Below are 19,176 nucleotides of genomic sequence, written 5' to 3' on the forward strand. Positions count from 1 at the left end.
ACCTGCGGCTGGCAGGTGGGCCGTGGCGAGGGGGCGGGAGAAGGGGAGTGGCAACGCCTCCTGGGAGTTGTAGTCCCCAGCTCAGGCAGCCTGCGAGCCCCTTTTCAGTGCTGGGACTGCGAGTCCCGGTAAGCACCGCGCCGCGCAAGGCTTCCGGTCTGGCGTCTGACGTCTTCCCCGCCACTGAATCGGAAGTTCTCGCCCGCAGTTGCGTGGAAATGAGCACTGATGGGCGGAGTGGGCTTCGGCCCGGCAAGGGGAACGCCGAAGGGGTGACAGCTGGAAAGGGGAAGACGGATGGGGTGGCAGTGACTCCTCCTACTGCTGCTGCCTCGGCCTCCTGCCAGTACAGGTGCATCGAATGCAACCAAGAGGCCAAGGAGTTGTACCGAGACTACAGCCACGGCGTGCTGAAGATAACCATCTGTGTGAGTTGTCAGGTGTGGGCTGTCCTTGGGTAAGAAATGGCGCAGCGAGGTTTGGGAACCGCGAGAGCCCATGGTACCTCTACCAGATTTTTAGGGTGCTAAAAATAAAAAACCAGCGAGTTTCAGGGTCCTCTAATACAGACTTCAGTTCGATGCTTGACATTCCCGTTCCTGCTCAGTAGAACCTTTGCATGAATCCCTATAGTGGTAGAGAAGTCATACCCTACAGCGCTTTTCTCATGCCGGTCACGTTTGCTGCTCCGGGCGAACGAATCCTCGGACGGAGATGGATGCAGGTGTTGTGCGTAGAAATTTAAAGATCGGATTAGGGCGACATTTGGGCTCACGCCAAAGCTATTTCATTCTTATTCTCCCTTTGATAGATGTTACCATCTTTACACTTCATAACCTATAGTAAATTCTCCTAGAATACTTTTTCAAGCTTCATCCGTTGTGGTTTTTGCATGTAGAGTATTAAGTGCAAAGTACGATGCTAGACGTTGGTGATATAAAAACCAAAAATGAGGAAGTAAAAATTCTTTGCCTGGAACAGTCTTCTCTCAGGTATCTGTGTGGCTCATTCCCTCACCTCCTTCAAGGACTTTTCTCGAATATCTTATAGAGAGGCCTACTCTGACCACCCTATTAAAAATGATGAGCCCCCCTTCAAGGCTGGTATACCTTATCACCCTTCCCTGCTTATCTTTCTCCATAGTACCTATCATCTTCTAATATTGTATATAATCGACTTTATTATTTATTGCCTGTCTCCTCCCACTGGAATGTAAGCAACACAAGGACAGAGATTGTGTATATTTTATTCATTAATGTAGTTGGACCACCCAGGACAGTGTTTGACACATAGTAGGTATTAAATATTTGTTGAATGAGTGAACCATTTCTAGGTTTTTTAGATGATCATATCCTAGGCCATCCTGGTATGAGAGAACAGTAAGTTATATGTGGTCTAAACTTAATGGCTTTGGACTAGTCCAATTAAATGGCCCGTCTAAAAGACGACAGCCACGTAACTGTGAATATAGTTTGTCCAAAGAAAAGCTAGTAAATGCCTATGCATTTTAGTTAGCAGTGATTTGTAATGTAATCTGTATTTTAAAAAAATATTGGCATTAAGCTAACAACAACAAAATCCCTGTTCAAATCATCAGACACTGGCTTCTCTATACCTTTACTTATGTAAAGAGAAAATAATTATTGGATAGCTGTTTAGGTCAACAGCTATACTCTCCCCCACTTTTTTCCCCCAGACATTGCACTTTCTCACCCAGGAGACAGATTTTAGAGTAGTATTTGGAATACTGAACGGTGGTACTGTACATTATGGATTACTGTACACAGTCATTCCCTAATGAAACAGAGTAGGTAGTATCCTTGTTTATATCATGCTAATGCTTAATGATACGCATGATTGCATTACTCAGACAAATCATTCATGTGATGCCAGACTCTGAAAATCAAACCATAAATTATTAACTTTGTAAAGGCAGCCCAAGTCCTGGGATTAAAAGGAAAAAGTGTTTAGACATCAGGCTCTTTGTTGGGAAAAAAATATACAAAGTTTCTAAGTGGTTACAGCCGGTAACTTATAGGTACTTTGATCTCTTCTCTGCTGTATTTGGAGTCAGCAGTATACTCGGCCTGATCTCCTACCAGTATTTTTCATTCTAATCTCCCTTCCCTTTGCTCTTCTTGCTTTTTCCTGCCATTTCTCCCAGCTTGCTTATCTGTGTTTCTCTAACTTTCTTCTAATGGAAGCAGGTCCCTTGCTTTTAGTCACTCTCTCTGCTTCAGCGCCTCACAATTTATTATAGTTATATTAAAGATATTGTACTTTTAATATCCTGAGGAGCCTGGCCTATTTTAAGTGCTCAGATATTTGCTAAATCCATTATGGTAACAAAACAAAACAAAACAAGACTCCTTTGAGACTGTCTCAAGTTTTAGTTCTGTTCAGGGCAACAAGATGCAGCTTTCACCCCTGGGTGCTGGGTGCAAAGATGAATAAGACAGCACTGCCCTCACAGGTTCCACTTCTCAGATATGTTTGCTTATTGTGGAGCTAAAATTTGAGAATGAGTGGGGAAGGGGTTAGTCCTGGAGACGATGGGAAGGAAGAAGCAGCAAGAATATTCATGAAAAAAAATGGCCAGTTTATATTCTGAAAGAGATGTGATTCATTATAGAATTAGAGAACATAGCAGCAGAAACTAAGCCATATCCATGTTAAAACTGAGCTGGTGGAAGCAGTATTTCAGTTCCCAGGGTGTACACGGTCCCTGTGCTGCAGGGATTTCTTAGAGGACAGCTTTCTCTTTTCAGGATACTTGTCTGTTGAGTAATAAATGATACGGAATAGAACCATCTTGCCAGAATAAGAAAACATTTCTACCACATTGAGCTATCTCCCAATCGGATGTTTTAGCACATTTGTTCGTTTTGTGCATGTGTATGTGGTTTGACTCATCACATTCAAGGTGAAGGAAGCACTCAAGGGAAAAGCAAATAACAGAAGCAGAACAAGGAAAAAATGTGGCCTAAACTGATAGGGAGGGAACCAGCAGACTTTAATGAATTCTCCGTGTTTCTAAACTACTCAGCATGTTGGGAAGGGGAGATGGGCATAGCGCATAGCATGTCCCATGATACCAGCAGCTGCCTCTTCTGTTGGGGTTCATGTCACCCTGTGCTCATTCCATTGTAGCACTTACAGTAGCATGTTTATTTGACTTCCCCTTCTAAACTGTAAGGTCCTTGAGGGTAGAGCCTATGTCTCAAGGAAAGTATCTAGCACTGTGGAAGTGCCTGGTCCATAGACATGGCTAAGTAAAGAGAGCTGTTGTGAGTGTAATAGGCACTCCAAACACGTATGTCAGACAAATGATTGCAAAAGGAGTAACTACGCTGCTGTGTCTCCTGCTGCTGGTTTCTGCCTACCTCCTTCTAAAAAATGTCCAAAGCCCGTCTTAGACTTGTGATGCTGTCAGAAGATGGGTTTTAGGGAACTTTTAAAGGACAAAGAGAGGATCCCTGACCAGTCTGCAGTTTCATTTTAAAGTGAAGTAGCATCTCTGGTCTTCCGTTCTCATTTGTATAAAGAGAGGAAGTGTTCTCCACATGAGGAGCACAGGGAGAGGTTCTAGAAAACAGCTCTGTCATGTATATAGAATTTCTGATTCTGTGGCTTCTGTTTAGATACTGGCTTACTCTTTGCTCAGCTAAAAAGCCTAACCTCTTAAACCTCAGATCTATTAGGTGGATTTAAATTTGGAGTAATAGCACATCTCCCTTCATTGGTTCACCTGATGACTAGACAGACATACACACTTCTTGTAATGACATGAGTGAAGTGGAGAAGCTTTAAATTGGAATTGAATCTAACTTCGTGACATTGGGAAGGCAGGGTTCATATTCGTCAACGCACTCCATTCTTCTTCTAGCACTTTGATATAATTAAAAGGCCATCCTGGTATGTGTGCATATCCATCACTTCTTCTATTTCTATTTTATCCCCTCAATGTTTCAAAATGTTTTGTGTTTCAATTGTAGCCATTAGTTTATGCAGTGAATAGGACATTTGATGCAACTTTGTAGCTAATACTCTCTCAAATGTCATTTCTAATGAGCTTGTTCTCCTATACCTGCATTTTATATGTTCTGATGGGATTGGGATTTCATAACATTGTAATCACGTGTCCAAAAAAAAAAAAAAAAAGCCCTTTAATAGGAATGGCTGAGAGCCCAGGGAGCCTTGATTTGGGCAACTCAGAATCAGGCGGCACAACCCCGTTCCTTGCATACAGCCAGCGTTCTCCACTGTCTACTATGGCAGAGAAGGACCATTTTCTTGCCATGTTCTCCATGGAGAGAAAGACAGGCTTCTCTTGGTATGTGCCACCCGAGGATTCCTACCTGCCTGGAGCTCTCAGAAGCTCTGGGTGCAGGGTTACTCTTCTGAACCCTTTTCTCCAAATCATGTTTCAAGAACCACAAAGTTGGGGCCATCTAGCCAACAGGCAATGAAGGTACATTATAAACTTACTTATTTTATAATAATTCCTACAAATTGAAAGTAGCGTGCTCTGAGATACTTTCCTGCCTAAAATCAGTCTTTAAATGAAATATCTTTTGGGTCTTCTTAAATATGAGATTAAAAGATTAATATTTTTAGCCTAGAAGATTCTATTTAGGCATTTCTGAAACCAGGTCTTATGCAGATGAACATCTTGTATCTGAATGGAAGTTTATTTAAATAAATGCTGATATAACCTTATTGCCATACAAATCCAAACTAGACTCCGCGGTTTTGAAATCCTTTAAGATTTCAGAATGTATGAATATGTTTATTCTAATGTTATCTTGCATTATTTCAGAAATCCTGCCAGAAACCTGTAGACAAATATATCGAGTATGATCCTGTTATCATCTTGATTAATGCTATTTTATGCAGAGCCCAGGCCTACAGGCATATTCTTTTCAATACCAAAATAAATGTAAGTTGTTATAATTTTTTTCTTTTCTAATTTTACTGGATGATTTTGCATTTTTAAATAATAATATCAACAATTTTGAACAGAATTAAAGAATATTATTGAAACAAAGAAATTCTAACAAGAGTGGGTCTTCTATCTCAACAATGTCTGGAAATTTCTAGAAATAGCAGGCACTGCTTTTTAAAAAAGTGTACAGTGTTTAGTGTATGTTTAAGAATATGAAAAAAAAAAGAATATGGTCACTAGCAGGAAGTTGACAAACGATAATCTGGATTGCCTTTTAGTAGGTTACCTTTTGAAACAGACATCAATAATTTTGAACAGAATAAAATTAAATATAACCTGGTAGGGAGAGAATTATACCTAAAAGAAATAAGCAAACATTGAAAGAAAAAGATTTAAAAACATAACTTATTGCATGTTATACTCTGCTGTTCAGGGAACACATGAGGTGAAAAATCAGAAAAGTCCTAATATATGAAGTTGGATTTTTTTTTTTTAAATATACATTTAATGTACTGACTTGCGAACTCTTTTAATAGTTTGGCTAGGGTTGACAAATAAAATACAGGACACCCAATTAAACTTGGAAGTCAGATAAACAATAAATAATTTTTTAGCATATGTCCTAAGTATTGCACGGAACATACATACACAAAAAAAGTATTTGCTGTTTATCTAAAATGCGTATTTAACTGGGTGTCCTGTATTTTTCTTTGCCAAATCTGGCACCCCTAATTTTGGGCTAACGGGGACAGTAACAGTGCAATTTATTTTCCCTGTGCCTCCTCCCCCAAGTTAAACAACGCAGGCAGTGTTTATATTAGTAATATAATTGAGTCTCAAACCTTGCTACACATTAGAACCACCTGCGGGAGACGGAGGGGACAGCAGTTAATTCTTCCAAGCCGAGGCCTCACCCAGAACCAGTTACATGCGAATCTTGGGATCCAGGAAGGAGTATTTCTACAACTCCCTGGGCAATTCCAGAGTGCAGCCAGGAGCGCCAGTGCGCCAGCTGGAGGAGCCTGAGGAGCTCACCCCGCGCTCGTCCCTGGACCACACTGAGTTTGCACACACACTTTCTCTTCCCCACTCTATATTGATAAATGTCAACCCATGGGAGAAATATATGGAACAAAGCCACTTTTTGTTGCCTAGCATTTTCTGTTTTTTACCAAAATTTCAGCCTCTTAAAAACTTCCAGCTTTTAATTGCTTTCACTATTTTCATTTATACTCATCCAACCTAGGGGCACTTTTTAAGAAATTCATGTTCAGACTAATCGTTTCTTCGGAGGAATCATGAAATCTTCAGGTTCAATCTATTCTCTTACTGCTGCTTCCATCTCTCCTGAGTCACACAAATTCTTGCTGGATTCCGTGTATCAGACGAATGTTGAAAATATAATGGAGGGTGAACTCCTATTTAAAGCAGTGATTCTTAACCAGGGGTGCACATTAGAATTCACCCTCTGGGTGTGGAGAAAAGGGAACCCTCTTGCACTGTTGGTGGGAATGTAAATTGATACAGCCACTATGGAGAACAGTATGGAGGTTCCTTAAAAAACTGAAAATAGAGTTACCATATGACCCAGCAATCCCACTACTGGGCATATACCCAGAGAAAACCATAATTCAAAAAGACACAGGCACCCCAATGTTAATTGCAGCACTATTTACAATAGCCAGGTCATGGAAGCAACCTAAATGCCCATCGACAGGTGAATGGATAAAGAAGATGTGGCACATATATACAATGGAATATTACTCAGCCATAAAAATAAACGAAATTGAGTTATTTGTAGTGAGGTGGATGGACCTAGAGTCTGTCATACAGAGTGAAGTAAGTCAGAAGGAGAAAAACAAATACCGTATGCCAACACATATATGGAATCTGAAAAAAAAAAAAAGGTTATGAAGAACCTCGGGGCAGGACAGGAATAAAGATGCAGATGTAGAGAATGGACTTGAGGACACGGGGAGGGGGGAGGGTAAGCTGGGACGAACTGAGAGAGTGGCATGGACTTATATATACAGTACCGAATGTAAAATAGATAGCTAGTGGGAAGCAGCTGCATAGCACAGGGAGATCAGCTCGGTGCTTTGTGACCACCTAGAGGGGTGCGATAGGGAGGGTGGGAGGGAGGGAGACGCAAGAGGGAGGGGATATGGGGACATATGTATATGTATAGCTGATTCACTTTGTTATAAAGCAGAAACTAACACACCATTGTAAAGCAATTATACTCCAATAAAGATGTTAAAAAAAAAATTCACCCTCTGCCTGGAACTGTTTCAAAGTATGCGTGCCTAGGATTTACTTCCACAGATTCTGAATCAGGACTGGGGTGTTTCGAAAACTCTCCCCATGTGATGCTTCTGCTGAACATTGCTGATTAAGAACTCCTGGTTACAGGCTGAATACAGTTGGCATTTAATTGGGCAGTTCAGAGTTTGACAAGCTACTAGGTGGGACATCCTTCAAAAACCACAGAAGTTAGCTCTGTCTGTGCCTATTGGTGTTAAGTACAGTTGTTTCTTTACCTGATTGCATGGCAATGTCTTTTTGACTACCAGATGCACGGAAAACTCTGCGTGTTTTGTTTGCTTTGTGAAGCGTACCTGAGATGGTGGCAGCTTCAAGATTCGAGCCGGAGCATTGATCCTGACGACTTTATCAGATATGCTAAAGAGTGGGATTTCTATAGAATGTTTGCAATTGCTTCTCTAGGTAGGAAGAAGCCATGCTTTCTATTCTTAGTTGACCTAACATTTTGATTTTAAAATTAAGGTGTGTGGTCTTAATCACTGGTAAAGAGGAGCTAGTCAGAAGACTTGAGACTAAATTTTCAGCTGTACCACTAATCTGCTAGGTGAGTGTGTATAAATCACCTGCTTTCTTTTTGTTACCACACATATGGCATGGAAATAATTATGCTTATCAGATCAGAGTGTTTCATAAAGTATTTTGAGACACAGTATTTTTAGTAAAATTCTTCAATTTAAGTTCTGATTATCCAATCTGAAGATTGCCTGAATCTCATCTTTATTAAAACAGATTGATAATTGCCAGGCATTATTCAATGTATTATACTGACTGCATTGTACTAATGCAATGTATTTAATAGGGGAAACTTGTTATATATCTGGCTGCATGCAGGGAAGGGGCTACTCCCCCAAATTCTTTAAGTTCTGAAATGGCTTTTCTTCAGAATTTGCATTTGTGACTTAGGTCAGAATGGGGTTGAATTAATTTCTGTGACTATTTTATTACTTACTGGTTTCCATGCTTTTCTGCTTCTACAATCTTCTCATTATACTGAAATATTATTTTAGTAGTATTGTCTCCAGCCCACTCCAATGTCACGTTTATGGACTGTGTGCCCTCTTTTGTCCCTTTTTATTCTCAATCTGCCCTTACTCCCTCGGCCCAGTGGTTTTAAAATTCATCCAGTCCCAGAGGTTTTAAAATTCATCTATATGCCGAGAATTCCCAAATGTACGTAATAATATTAAAAACATCCTTGAACACATCACCTAAACCAAGAACCAGAACCTAATATAAAGCTTTAAAGCAAAGCCTCTTAGAATTGCTCTAGATAAACTGCTCTATGTCCATAATTTCTAAAAAGCAAACCAGGCTTGTTTTCAAATAGTTTGGAATTTCTGTGGCACCGACTCTACAGTGGCCATTTTGACACTTGATCAGAAATTTTTTTCTACTGTTACTTAACTTTTTTATGTGTCTTAATCTAATCCCTAGTTAGGTTTCAAATCCCTAAAACAACTCATAAAGAATATTTTACACAAATACAGTATCTTACAACTTAAACACGGTTTTTACGGTATTATCAACTCAGTTTTCACAACCATCCTCTTCGGTGGGTAGATGGGGGCTCCTTCCCTATCCGCAGCTGTGGAAGCACAGGAACAGGAAGGGCAAATGGTTTACCCTAAGTCCCCCCGCAGGTTACCGTCAGCGCAGAGCCAGGGGAAGGTCTCCTGGCGCCCTGTCTTCCATTTCCTCCACCGCCGCTCCTACTGAAGCCACCTGATCACGAACGCCTTAAGTACTGGGGGCTCTCCAACATCTGCCTTGTGAAGGACTGTGCAGAGCCCAAGGGCAGCTGCAGTTCCCTGAGTCTCCCAAGTTCTAAGCTAGAAAGCTATGGAGGGTGACCTAGTCAGCCCTCCTGTCCAGTGCAAGAAACCCTTCTCTCTAGATTCCTGCAAGAGGGTTTGAGTATCCCCAGTGACAGGAGACAACCCACCATCGTTAGATGGTTCTTGTTGTTAGGGAGTTCTTTATTATTATTATTATTATTATTGGTCCAAAACCCAGGCTGTATGATCTGCCTGTTTGAACAGATCCTTGCCGTTGACAAGCCCTTCAGTCCTTCTGAGGTAGTGTGTCTCTCCTGAAGAATATATCAAATTTCATGTGGGCTAACCATCCTAAATTATGTTGATCGATCCTAATCACCTATATTTGGAACCTCTTTATTTTGGCTGGATTCAGTTATAAAACATCTTAGAAAGAATACAGTTGTTTCTCCTGGAATATGATCCATGTGTTCCAGAAAAACCTGATCCTGCAGAAACCTTAAGGTAGAATTAGGGACAGACCATTCAGAATGTATGCAGCCGGGTAATCAGCACTAACCATCTTAATAAAAAGAATAATGCAGTTAAAAGCAACGTTAAATTCCTAGTTGATGGGGACAGAACAGATTGTGCCCTATTCTGACTGTGGGACACCAGGGGAACTATTGCTTCTTCTAGTCTGGACTCTGTCTCTGAATGCTTTCTGGAAGGATATGGAATTACACTCAAAAAGTTTTTGTTAAAATGAATAAGGGAAGTTTTAAATTTAGCTAACAGAGTATTCAGAATCTTATGGCTAATAGGCACTCAATAAAGAGTAGAAGAATGAACCACGAAGAACCTCCTCATGTGTACTTCCTAGGCTGGGTCCCACCTTTCAGATTTAAAAGCGTCCGTTCTCCTGTCTGTTCTTTCTGTGGAGATCGCCAGGACTAAAGCTGTTTACACAGAGCCTTACTTCCTAAAGGAACTTTAGAACGTCGATTATTACAGCTCTTATGGAGTTACTTTTTCTCCAGAGGATGATGAAGTATTTCATGAAAGAATTATTGAAATACGTTTCTGAAATCATACAGGATTTGACACAAGAGACAGGGGTTTATTTAAAAAAAAAAAGAAAAGGAAGAAGAAGAAGAAAAGGGAACGAAAAAGAAACTTTGGTCTTGGTAAAGCATTTCTTTTGTGGTCAGCTGATAGGCTGCATTTTGGAATTGTGGGTTGTTTGCTTCTAGGGGGCTCTGCTTTGGATTGGACATTCATATCTTTATTTTTCATTTCCTCCTTAGAACAAACTGCCTATTTTACTGGCATCTTTACTTTCCTGTGGGTAGAACGACCCATAACAGCGAAAAAAACCCTCAACTTCGCTTTGCTGCTGAAAGCGTTGTTATTATCCAGCTACGGAAAACTCCTGCTCATCCCAGCTGTCATCTGGGAACATGACTACACACCCCTGTGCCTCAGACTCATTAAAGTATTTGTCCTTACGTCAAATTTTCAGGCAGTTAGAGGTATGTTTGTGTCTTATTGTTTTCTCAGCTTTCAACCCGTCTGAAAGCTTGAAGTCTTGTTTCTATAGAGTAGTTTTGGGGTTTTTTTGGGTTTTTTTTTGCGGTACACGGGCCTCTCACTGTTGTGGCCTCTCCCGCTGTGGAGCACAGGCTCCGGACACGCAGGCTCCCATGGCTCACAGGCCCAGCCGCTCCGCGGCATGTGGGATCTTCCCGGACCGGGGCACGAACCCGTGTCCCCTGCATTGGCAGGCGGACTCTCAACCACTGCGCCACCAGGGAAGCCCTATAGAGTAGTTTTTATATAACCTGTTAAACGCTGGAATTCTTCGTAGAATAATCACGATGCCTAACATTTCTATAGTGCCTTACATATAGCACACATTCGGTATTTGTTCAGTTTAACCACATGGTACTCTTTAGTTTTCAAAATGCCTTCTTTATGCATTATATCTATCCCCTGGGGTCTGTAGGACAGCCATTATTATCTCCACTTTATGACTCGTGGGGACTTGACCAAGGTTACATGGCCGGCAGTTATCAAGCCAAGGTAGGGTGCCAGCCTGCCTCCCAGCTCAGGACAGTTCAAGGAAGGGGTAAGCAGCCCTGTGTGTCTTCCTTTTTCCCACACACTGTGAGAAGTGCTATCTTAAATGGACCTATTATCTGATACTTTGTATAATGTTTATCATCTTGTAAACTATAAAACCAAGAGTAGCAAATTTTTTCTGTTACTCTCTTTATAACCTTAGAATCTTTCATTTTCCTGTGTACTATTCATGGGAATCCGTGTCTTGATGCAAGCAGGAGAGGCCCAGTGCTTTTGTTATAAGCAGATGCTTTGCTTCTCTCAGAAGGTTTGCAGATGGAAAAGTAACAGCATAGATTAATAAGGACAAACAGATTTTCTAAAAACAGCTTTACAAAACAACTCCATTCACACTACCACATAATTTACATGCCAGTATCATTTAATTAAACTCTTAAGAACTTACCAGTTGCCTTCTCTTTTTCAGTGACCCTAAACGTCAACCGCAAGCTCTCCTTTTTGGCCATCTTGAGTGGCTTACTGGTGGAGAGCGCCATGGTCTACTTCTTCCAGAGGATGGCATGGGCTGTTGGAAGTGACTGCCATCCATAAATCTCAAGACTTTTGAAGAGGTACAGAGAGCATCTCTCAGTGTTCATGCACGCAGACACGTGTCCTCCTCAAATTAGACAGATGTCGCAGAATACATCACCCACCCCCCGGCACCCGGGTGCCTCGAGGTCACCTCCACCTCCCTCGGGGTCTTTTGTCATCCACAGTGACATCAATAGCTATGTTTTTGTTGCTTCTGGGGCCCTGTTCTCACAGTTCTGTAACACCTTCCCTCCAACGCACTCCTCCTAAGACCTCGGACTCTGAACGACAGCCGTCTCCCGCCCTTTCCAACCATTCCACTCCCTCCCTCCCATGAACCCTGCCTTTGCTGCCTTTTGTACCTCTCTTCCCTAAACCTCTCACTTTCCTCTACTTCTCACCTCCCTTGCCTCTCTCTTGACTGTGCCTGGAGCCTAGAGGCAGCTGTTGCCTCATCCTCTGTTAGTCCCTGGAAACGAGTCAGCTTCCTACCCTTCTGCCAGCGCCCCCGTTAGAGCTCTTGGGGTGAGTCCACCAGCTGTTTCCTCTGTGAAGCCTGGCAGGCGGTCCCTGTGTCTGCACAGAGCACGGCCGGGTGGCTGCTCCTGTCTCGAGGGCACCTCTAGGGACCCAACACACACGCACACACACACACACACACACACACACACACACACACACAGCGGCCTTAGAGCAGTTGTTCTGAAGTCTTCCCGCGCTCCTTCCTTCCGCGTCTGCTGTCACTTTGCTGAGAATTGAGACTTACCAACTCCTTGGGTGTCCCCCCTCCGTTCCGGAACTTGTTTGGCGTCTGCCTTCTTTCCTCCTCCCTCCATCCCGCCTCGGAGCCCTGCTCAGCGTTCCACGCCCCGCACCCCGGGCGGATTCCACCCTGCAGCTCTCCTCCCGCCTCTGCTCACCCTGAGGGGTCTGGACCACAGCTGCAGTCCGCCTTGAGGCAGGACGGGCGACTTGAAGGCGGGGCAGCTGGTGAGGGAAGCGTGGGGCAGGAGCGAGCAGCTGCGTCCCGTCCCGAAGACCTTCTCCGCCTCTCCCGGTACCTCGGCCTCCCCCCCACCCCGCCCCGCTCAGCTCAGCCTCGTCCTCTCCGCCCCCCAGGCATCGCTCCCTCCATCCTCTCTCGTCTGTGCCGGCTCCTCCCCTCTGCCAGCAGACACGTGCAGCTCTCGACTTGCGAGCAGCTGCCCTGAGCCTCTTTCTCCACTGCCTTCCCTCTTGGTGACACGTCCTTCCTCCCTAGTCTCCCGAGCCGCTGCTCCTGCGATCAAAGGCAGCCGCCGCCGGCTGTCAGGCTCCTCCCCGTCGCCGCCCTGCGCTGGAAGCGGCTGGCTTCTGAAACAGGCCGCCCGGGCCCCTTCTGTCACCGACTTCCCTGTCTGTGCCCGGCTTCCGTCCTCGGCCCTCCGCTTCTCCCTCCTGCCGTGCAGACGCCCGGCTTCCGCACGCCTTGGCCCATCTCTCAGTGCATGTTGCTTCCAGATCTTTCCAGATCTGACACCTCTAGCCCTCCGCCTCTGCCAGGTCACTCATGCCCTTCCACTGCCTCCGAGGTACTGCCAGGACGGTGTGGCCATTACCTCTAAAATCGAACTCAGTACCCCACCCGCCCGTCCCCACGGAAACAACCTTCCTGATGGCTTCTCATCTTGTCACTCCGACCCCAGCCCAAGCCTCCTGGTCTCCTGCTTCACAGTTTACAACAGCCTCACCCACCTTCAGCCTCTCTTCACAGAGCACCGCTCCTGGTGTCTCTCTGAATTTTTCATCCTTTCCTACTGTGGACAGGAACTTCCTCTTCCTGAGGAACACCTTTTAGTGTTCTCTGAGCTCCAGTGCTAACTTCTCCTCTGCAGACATGCTCCTGCCCACGGTCTCTACTGCACTCTCCCCCTCCCCAGAGATGTCACACCCTCTCCAGGACCTGGAGGGGCCTCTTCTCCGCCTAACCAGGTCCAGTCACCTCTGCTTCTCCGTGGAACGAAGCCCTTCCCCACACTCCAGTCTGCCGTGCTCACTCCCTCCGTAGACCTCCCGGTGCCCAGCTCAGCACAGTCACACTGCCGGCGCTCCTGAGACCCTTCCGGTGCTGAACGCCTGTCCCCTCCTTCTGTTAGCGCTTCACTTGTCAGGCTACCCATGACAGCTTCTGGTTAGGAGAAGATCACCTGTCTTTAACGTCCCTTACGTTGTTTCATGTTTTATGCTCGTCTCCCCTAGGCCGGCTGGGTGCCGGGAGAGGCCATGCCTGTGTTAACTGTGTCTCCCAGAGTACACGGCCTGCCCTAATAAGTATCTACTGATTTGATCTTCTGCAGAATGTGCCATTCTGAATACTTCATTTATCATCCACAGTGTCCTTTTTTCTTTACTCTCTGGGGCATAACCAGCTGCATCCGTAAAACAGAAGGCGTAAAATACAAACCAAGCTTCTCGTTATTGTTGTGTAAAATGAAGCAAAGATTTGGATACACTTCCTGAAAAAGAAAGCAACGGTTATGGCGTTGGGGACTCCTAACCCTACCACCCCACCCCTACATGCAGGAAACAACTAAACCACACAGGGACACACACAGAGACACTCACACAAACACAAGGAACCATCTACATTATAGATGGTTCAGGTAAGCATCTGAATTGAAGGAACGTGAATTCATGCGTCACACAGAAGAAAAGATCTTTGTTCGTTCCTTTGACATTTAAATGTTAATGGTTAAAATAATATTTTGTGTTCTTAAACAAGAGAAACGCTTTTCTCCAATGCAGTCACAATAAACTGAGCTTTTGTGAATATTTAATTCAGTATCTTCCCCTGTAACTAAGTTCCTCTTTAAAATCAGCTGATCCAAAAATAACTAAAAACTGAATTTGTCCACTTAACAGGAGTGAATTATATCTCAATAGAGCTGTTATTAAATAAATATCACCTCTCTCCTTTTCTCTCTCCCTGCTTCATTCATTTGTTCTTTCATTCATTATTTACTTATTCATTCACCAGATGTTTACTGAGCACCTACTCTGTTTGGGTCAGACACTACGGATACAGTGGGAAAAAAGACAAGGCCCTCTCGACATTTACCAAGTAGTGATGGATTTAGAAACAGGAGTAGGTAATTGCAGTACAGTGTCATAAGTGTTATAAAGGGGTGAGTATAGGGTACTCGGGAAAGGCAGAGTGGGAACACCTGTTCCAGTCTCAGAAGTCGAGAAGGTCTTCCAAGGGGAAGGGGAAAGGACACGAACTTTCCATTACCCCTGGTAGAGAGGATGCCAGTGCACGTATGTTCCTAGAGAGCAGAGTGCTAATGTGCACAGGCAGGGGCTGAAAGCGAATAGTCCAACTGGGTGGAACGTGGGCAGTGGGAGTTTTACAAAGGACACTAGGAAGACACGTAAAGGTCGGATTATGAAGGGCCTCGTGAGTTGTAATTTATCCCAAGGATGATGAAACCAACACAGATAGTTAAAAAGAAGACTCCAAAGTAAAAAAGAAACAGGACAAAACCAACTGGGATAACATCACAGAATAGCCGTAGGCTGGAGAGGACCGTTGGCCACCAGATGGAGCCTGTAAATGTTAAGGAGGGGGTAGAAAACATGGTTCAAAGGCATACAACCAAAAGAAAAAAGCAATTCGAAAACAAATAATAGGGGGAAAAAATGACCAAAAAAAACCCTACACTGATCATACCTTTTCAAATCTTTGACTCAGATAAAGAGACACACATCACCCATTTATAAATTCGTACTCAATACATTCCCAGGCTGTCTTGATCACCATAAAGGTACTTGTTAATCTTTCAAAATGAAGGAAGTGTTAGAAATCCCTTTCCAGGGTGTCAGTGAGGTATCCGTGAGCGGTAGGTAGCTAAGCGCTGCAGAATGTGTGGTAAGGACTGCAAGGGAAACCCATCTGATCAGCTCTGACCTTGGACTCCACTCAGCCTATTTATCACATCGCTCACTGGAGTGAGAAAAGAAAGGGCAAGACTCCAGGAACAAGGGAGAGAGACTGCCTTCCAGGTCACTGCGAGGTGGCCAGTTCTCCCGCCACCCAGGCCGTGCCCCAGTGCCCAGCACAGGAGTTCATCCTATCTCTGTGCTATCAGTGGCCCTACTTTTTCAACATGTTTTATGAAAAGTTTCAAAGATACAAAAACGGTGAAAGAACTGTACAGTGAAAACACACCTATCCGCCACCTAGGTTTTACAGGTGTTAAATTTTACCCCGTGATTCCTGAGATGGCAGAATTTTCAATTGTGCTGGGAAGATGAGGTAGTGGTGGTGCTTGGTGCCTTAGAATGGTGTCTATGTTTTCCAAGCCATCCCTCTCTCTCCCCCAGTCACTGAAACATGGTCTGACAACAACAAAGAAGGCATTTATATGAAAATTCTCTTGAAGGTATAAAAATTACTTTTATCCACACTTTTATTGAAAAAGCATATGCACCCAAGCCATCCTAGAAAAGCTACCTTAAAATCACGGATCAGTTACCGTCACAGTGGCTACACAGACAGCCCACTGCTGACTCTTGAGTTTTCAACACAGCCAAGAGCCAGGAGAAAAAATACTCAGTTTATGAGAGCACAATATAGATGAATAAGGCACAGAGAAAACGGACAAGTGGTCTTCTGTTGGAAGATTCTCCGTCACAGTGTTTGAAGCCTTTGAACTAAATCGGAAAGAAAACATCACGGTGTACATGAGAGCCAAAGAAAGCGTATTTTTAGGTATTTACAACAAAACAAAGCAAACATCAGTCAGAAAAGCTGAAGATATTTTTAAAATCAGTCTTATATGAAGAAACTGAAGCTCGGAATGGTTCAGGGATACGCTCATGGTCACAGAAGCACAGAGTGACAGAACTGGGACTAAAACCTGGTCTCCACTCCTAGTCTAACAGGGGATCCCTGGGTCTATATCAGTCTCCACTACCTAGTTGAATGGTGGATCCCTGGGTCTATCTTGGTCTCCACTACGTAGTCTAATGGGAGATCCCTGGGGCTATCTTGGTCACTACTACCTAGCCTAAGGGTGGATCCCTGGATCTATATTAGTCTCCACCCCTAGTCTAATGGGGGGTACTGCAGTCCTTCTTCCCTTGTTAAGAAAAAGGATAATGGTCTTCAAATACAGTTAGGGATAGAGAACAACAGAGTTTTAAATAAATAGGGAACTCAAATGACTAGAACCAGATTAATATTAGTCCTCTGCCTCCAAGGAAGAAGCTGCAGAAGACAATGAGCGCTGTATTGTATTCTTTCCTCAGCATTGCTGCGATCCTTAAGAGATGTGTTGTACCTTTCCGATATAACCTTATTTGCAAAGCTGGCGACTCATTCTGCAGGGAGAGTTAGTGACCCAAGACTGAATTATAGGGTTCTCTGGCTAAGCCAGTAGAGGAAATACGCTGCAAAAGCAAGAACCTCAGTACCCAAATAGGATTATAGTTATTCATTCCTATTTAAGAAGAGTTTATATATACTATTGACTTTGCGCCAGGCACTGTTTTAGGGGCTTTATAATCGTTAACTCACTTCACCCTCATGATAACCCTAGAAGTTGCCTCTAAGAGCCCACTGGGAAATGCATGCTGGGTATTCTGAAAGGGGGGGGCACAGTGGGGGGGGGCTGGCAGATTAAATGATGCTGCCCTGTCGCAACAGAGATAAACAGCTAAGCGGGAGGAACACAAGGGTGCCCAGAAATCTGTGCCAGTTTCCTGTGGCTGCTGTACCCATTACCACAAGCTTGCGGCTTAAGACAACAAATGTATTCTCTCGCAATTCTGGAGGAAGGAAGTCCAGAGTCAGTTTCACTGGGCCAAAGCCGAGGTGTGGACGGGACTACTCTCCCCAGAGGCTCTAAGGGAGAATCCATTCCCTCCCTCTTGCGGGTTTTGGTGGCTGATGCCAGTTCCTGGCTCCTGGGCACGTCAATCTCCCCTCCATCTTCATATCACCTCCTCTTCCGTGAGTCAAACCTCCCTCTGCCTCCCTCTTACAAGGACATTTGTGATAGCATTTAAGACCCACCCGGGTAATTCAGGATGATCTGGTCATCTCAAGATCCTGAACTACATCCACAACGGCATTTTTCTCCAAATAAGGTAACATTTACAAGTTCCAGAGACTGTATCTTTGGCCCAGATATCTCTGGGGGGCCATTTTTCAGCCTATCACAAAATCATCTGGCGAATAGCAGCTCCACACCCAGCACACACACACACAACCTCCCAAATTTGAGCGGGACTCGCCTGTGAAACTTAACCTTCTATCTGTGGCTTCATCAGAGTCCCAGGGACACAGATTTCAGCGCACTGCGAGGGGCTCCCCACACTGGCCGGGAGTGGACTCCGTGCAGCTATGACGATTCCCTCACAACACGGAAAGAATGCCATTCTAGCTCCTTCCCGTATTTCCCAGAAATCACCTTGCTTGGACTCATTTGGCAGGGAAACACCCAGGCGAACACCTGCTCTATAGCTGAGCCTTCTCCATCCATCTATGGCCTTCATTTCAATTCAAGGTCAGAAACTCCTTCATTTATGTTCTGCAGGCAAATAGAACCACTTGTCTTTCTCACAGCAGGTGCTTCCTGTGCTGACTTTACACCTGGCTGCATCTTACCTTTCCTGCCTTCGTATTCCCTTTGCTGATTTTTAAACCCACTTTTTAAAAAACTGCATTTTACTGTGTTGTATGAATTTTTATAAAGCAGCCTTAAACAGTTTTTTTAAACACAGGTGGTATATAAATCGTACCAGTCCATTTAAAATACATAAATGTGTGACCAGGCATCTGTCTGTACAAGACTGTGTCTTCTGCCCTAAGGGGCGTGTTTCTACTCTTCCTTCCACAGCTGGGGGACAGAAGTTCAACCTCCACGTCTTATACTGGGCTCCTTCCAATTCGAGGTCCAAGCACACTGGAAGTGCTTCAGGCAGGGTGCTTGAGCTGGTGTAAATTACTGATCAATGGCCATTTAGGGTGTGTCTTGATAGCTTGTTGAGAAAAGTCACATGGTGTATGACCCCAGGGGAAATAAGTTGAGCTTATCGTCCCTAGTATTTCTGCCAGGAAGGCAGATGGGCATCGGCCAGAGAGGACCAGCGCCCAGTGGGGAGTACTCCTGGCGATGGCCCGGCCGGGGACACACAGTAACTGCAGGTGGAGTCTGGTTAGCAAGCACCCTCCTCGTTCTCCAAACTCACCTCCATCTAGATTCCTGAGGCGTCCATGCACAGGGCCACACCAGATGAACAGGCGCTATTACCAGCCTGCCCTTCAACCTCAAGTCCCCATGGCTTCCCTATCATTGTGCTGGACTTAGGAATTTCAGAGCTTTCTTGCCTCTAACACAAATGATGTCCTAGAGGTCACCTTAGGTGGTTTCCTCTCTCGCCCTTTCTCCCTGAGCCCACCCTGGCATCTCATCACCCTGAGGGCAGCAGAGAGAGAACGAAAGGTAAGCTGCT

The 19,176-nt window shown here is 44.4% G+C and overlaps 2 protein-coding genes across 2 annotated transcripts in view; one reads left to right on the forward strand and one right to left on the reverse strand.

The window, feature by feature from the left end:
- FAM89A (family with sequence similarity 89 member A) overlaps positions 1–19,176 on the reverse strand; it is a 79,748-nt gene that overhangs the window by 38,744 nt on the left and 21,828 nt on the right. The gene's annotated exons all lie outside the window — the stretch shown is intronic.
- Positions 191–17,216, forward strand: ARV1 (ARV1 homolog, fatty acid homeostasis modulator). The gene is given in 6 exon segments (XM_029244713.1): positions 191–428; positions 4,820–4,939; positions 7,519–7,672; positions 10,332–10,556; positions 11,573–11,684; positions 11,686–17,216. Coding segments are annotated over 6 exon segments (849 nt in total). The 5' UTR covers positions 191–218; the 3' UTR covers positions 11,714–17,216.

This window comes from Monodon monoceros, unplaced genomic scaffold (genome assembly GCF_005190385.1).
Source record: "Monodon monoceros isolate NGI ecotype Baffin Bay Population unplaced genomic scaffold, NGI_Narwhal_1 Super_Scaffold_4, whole genome shotgun sequence".
Classification (NCBI taxonomy): Eukaryota; Metazoa; Chordata; class Mammalia; order Artiodactyla; family Monodontidae; genus Monodon; species Monodon monoceros.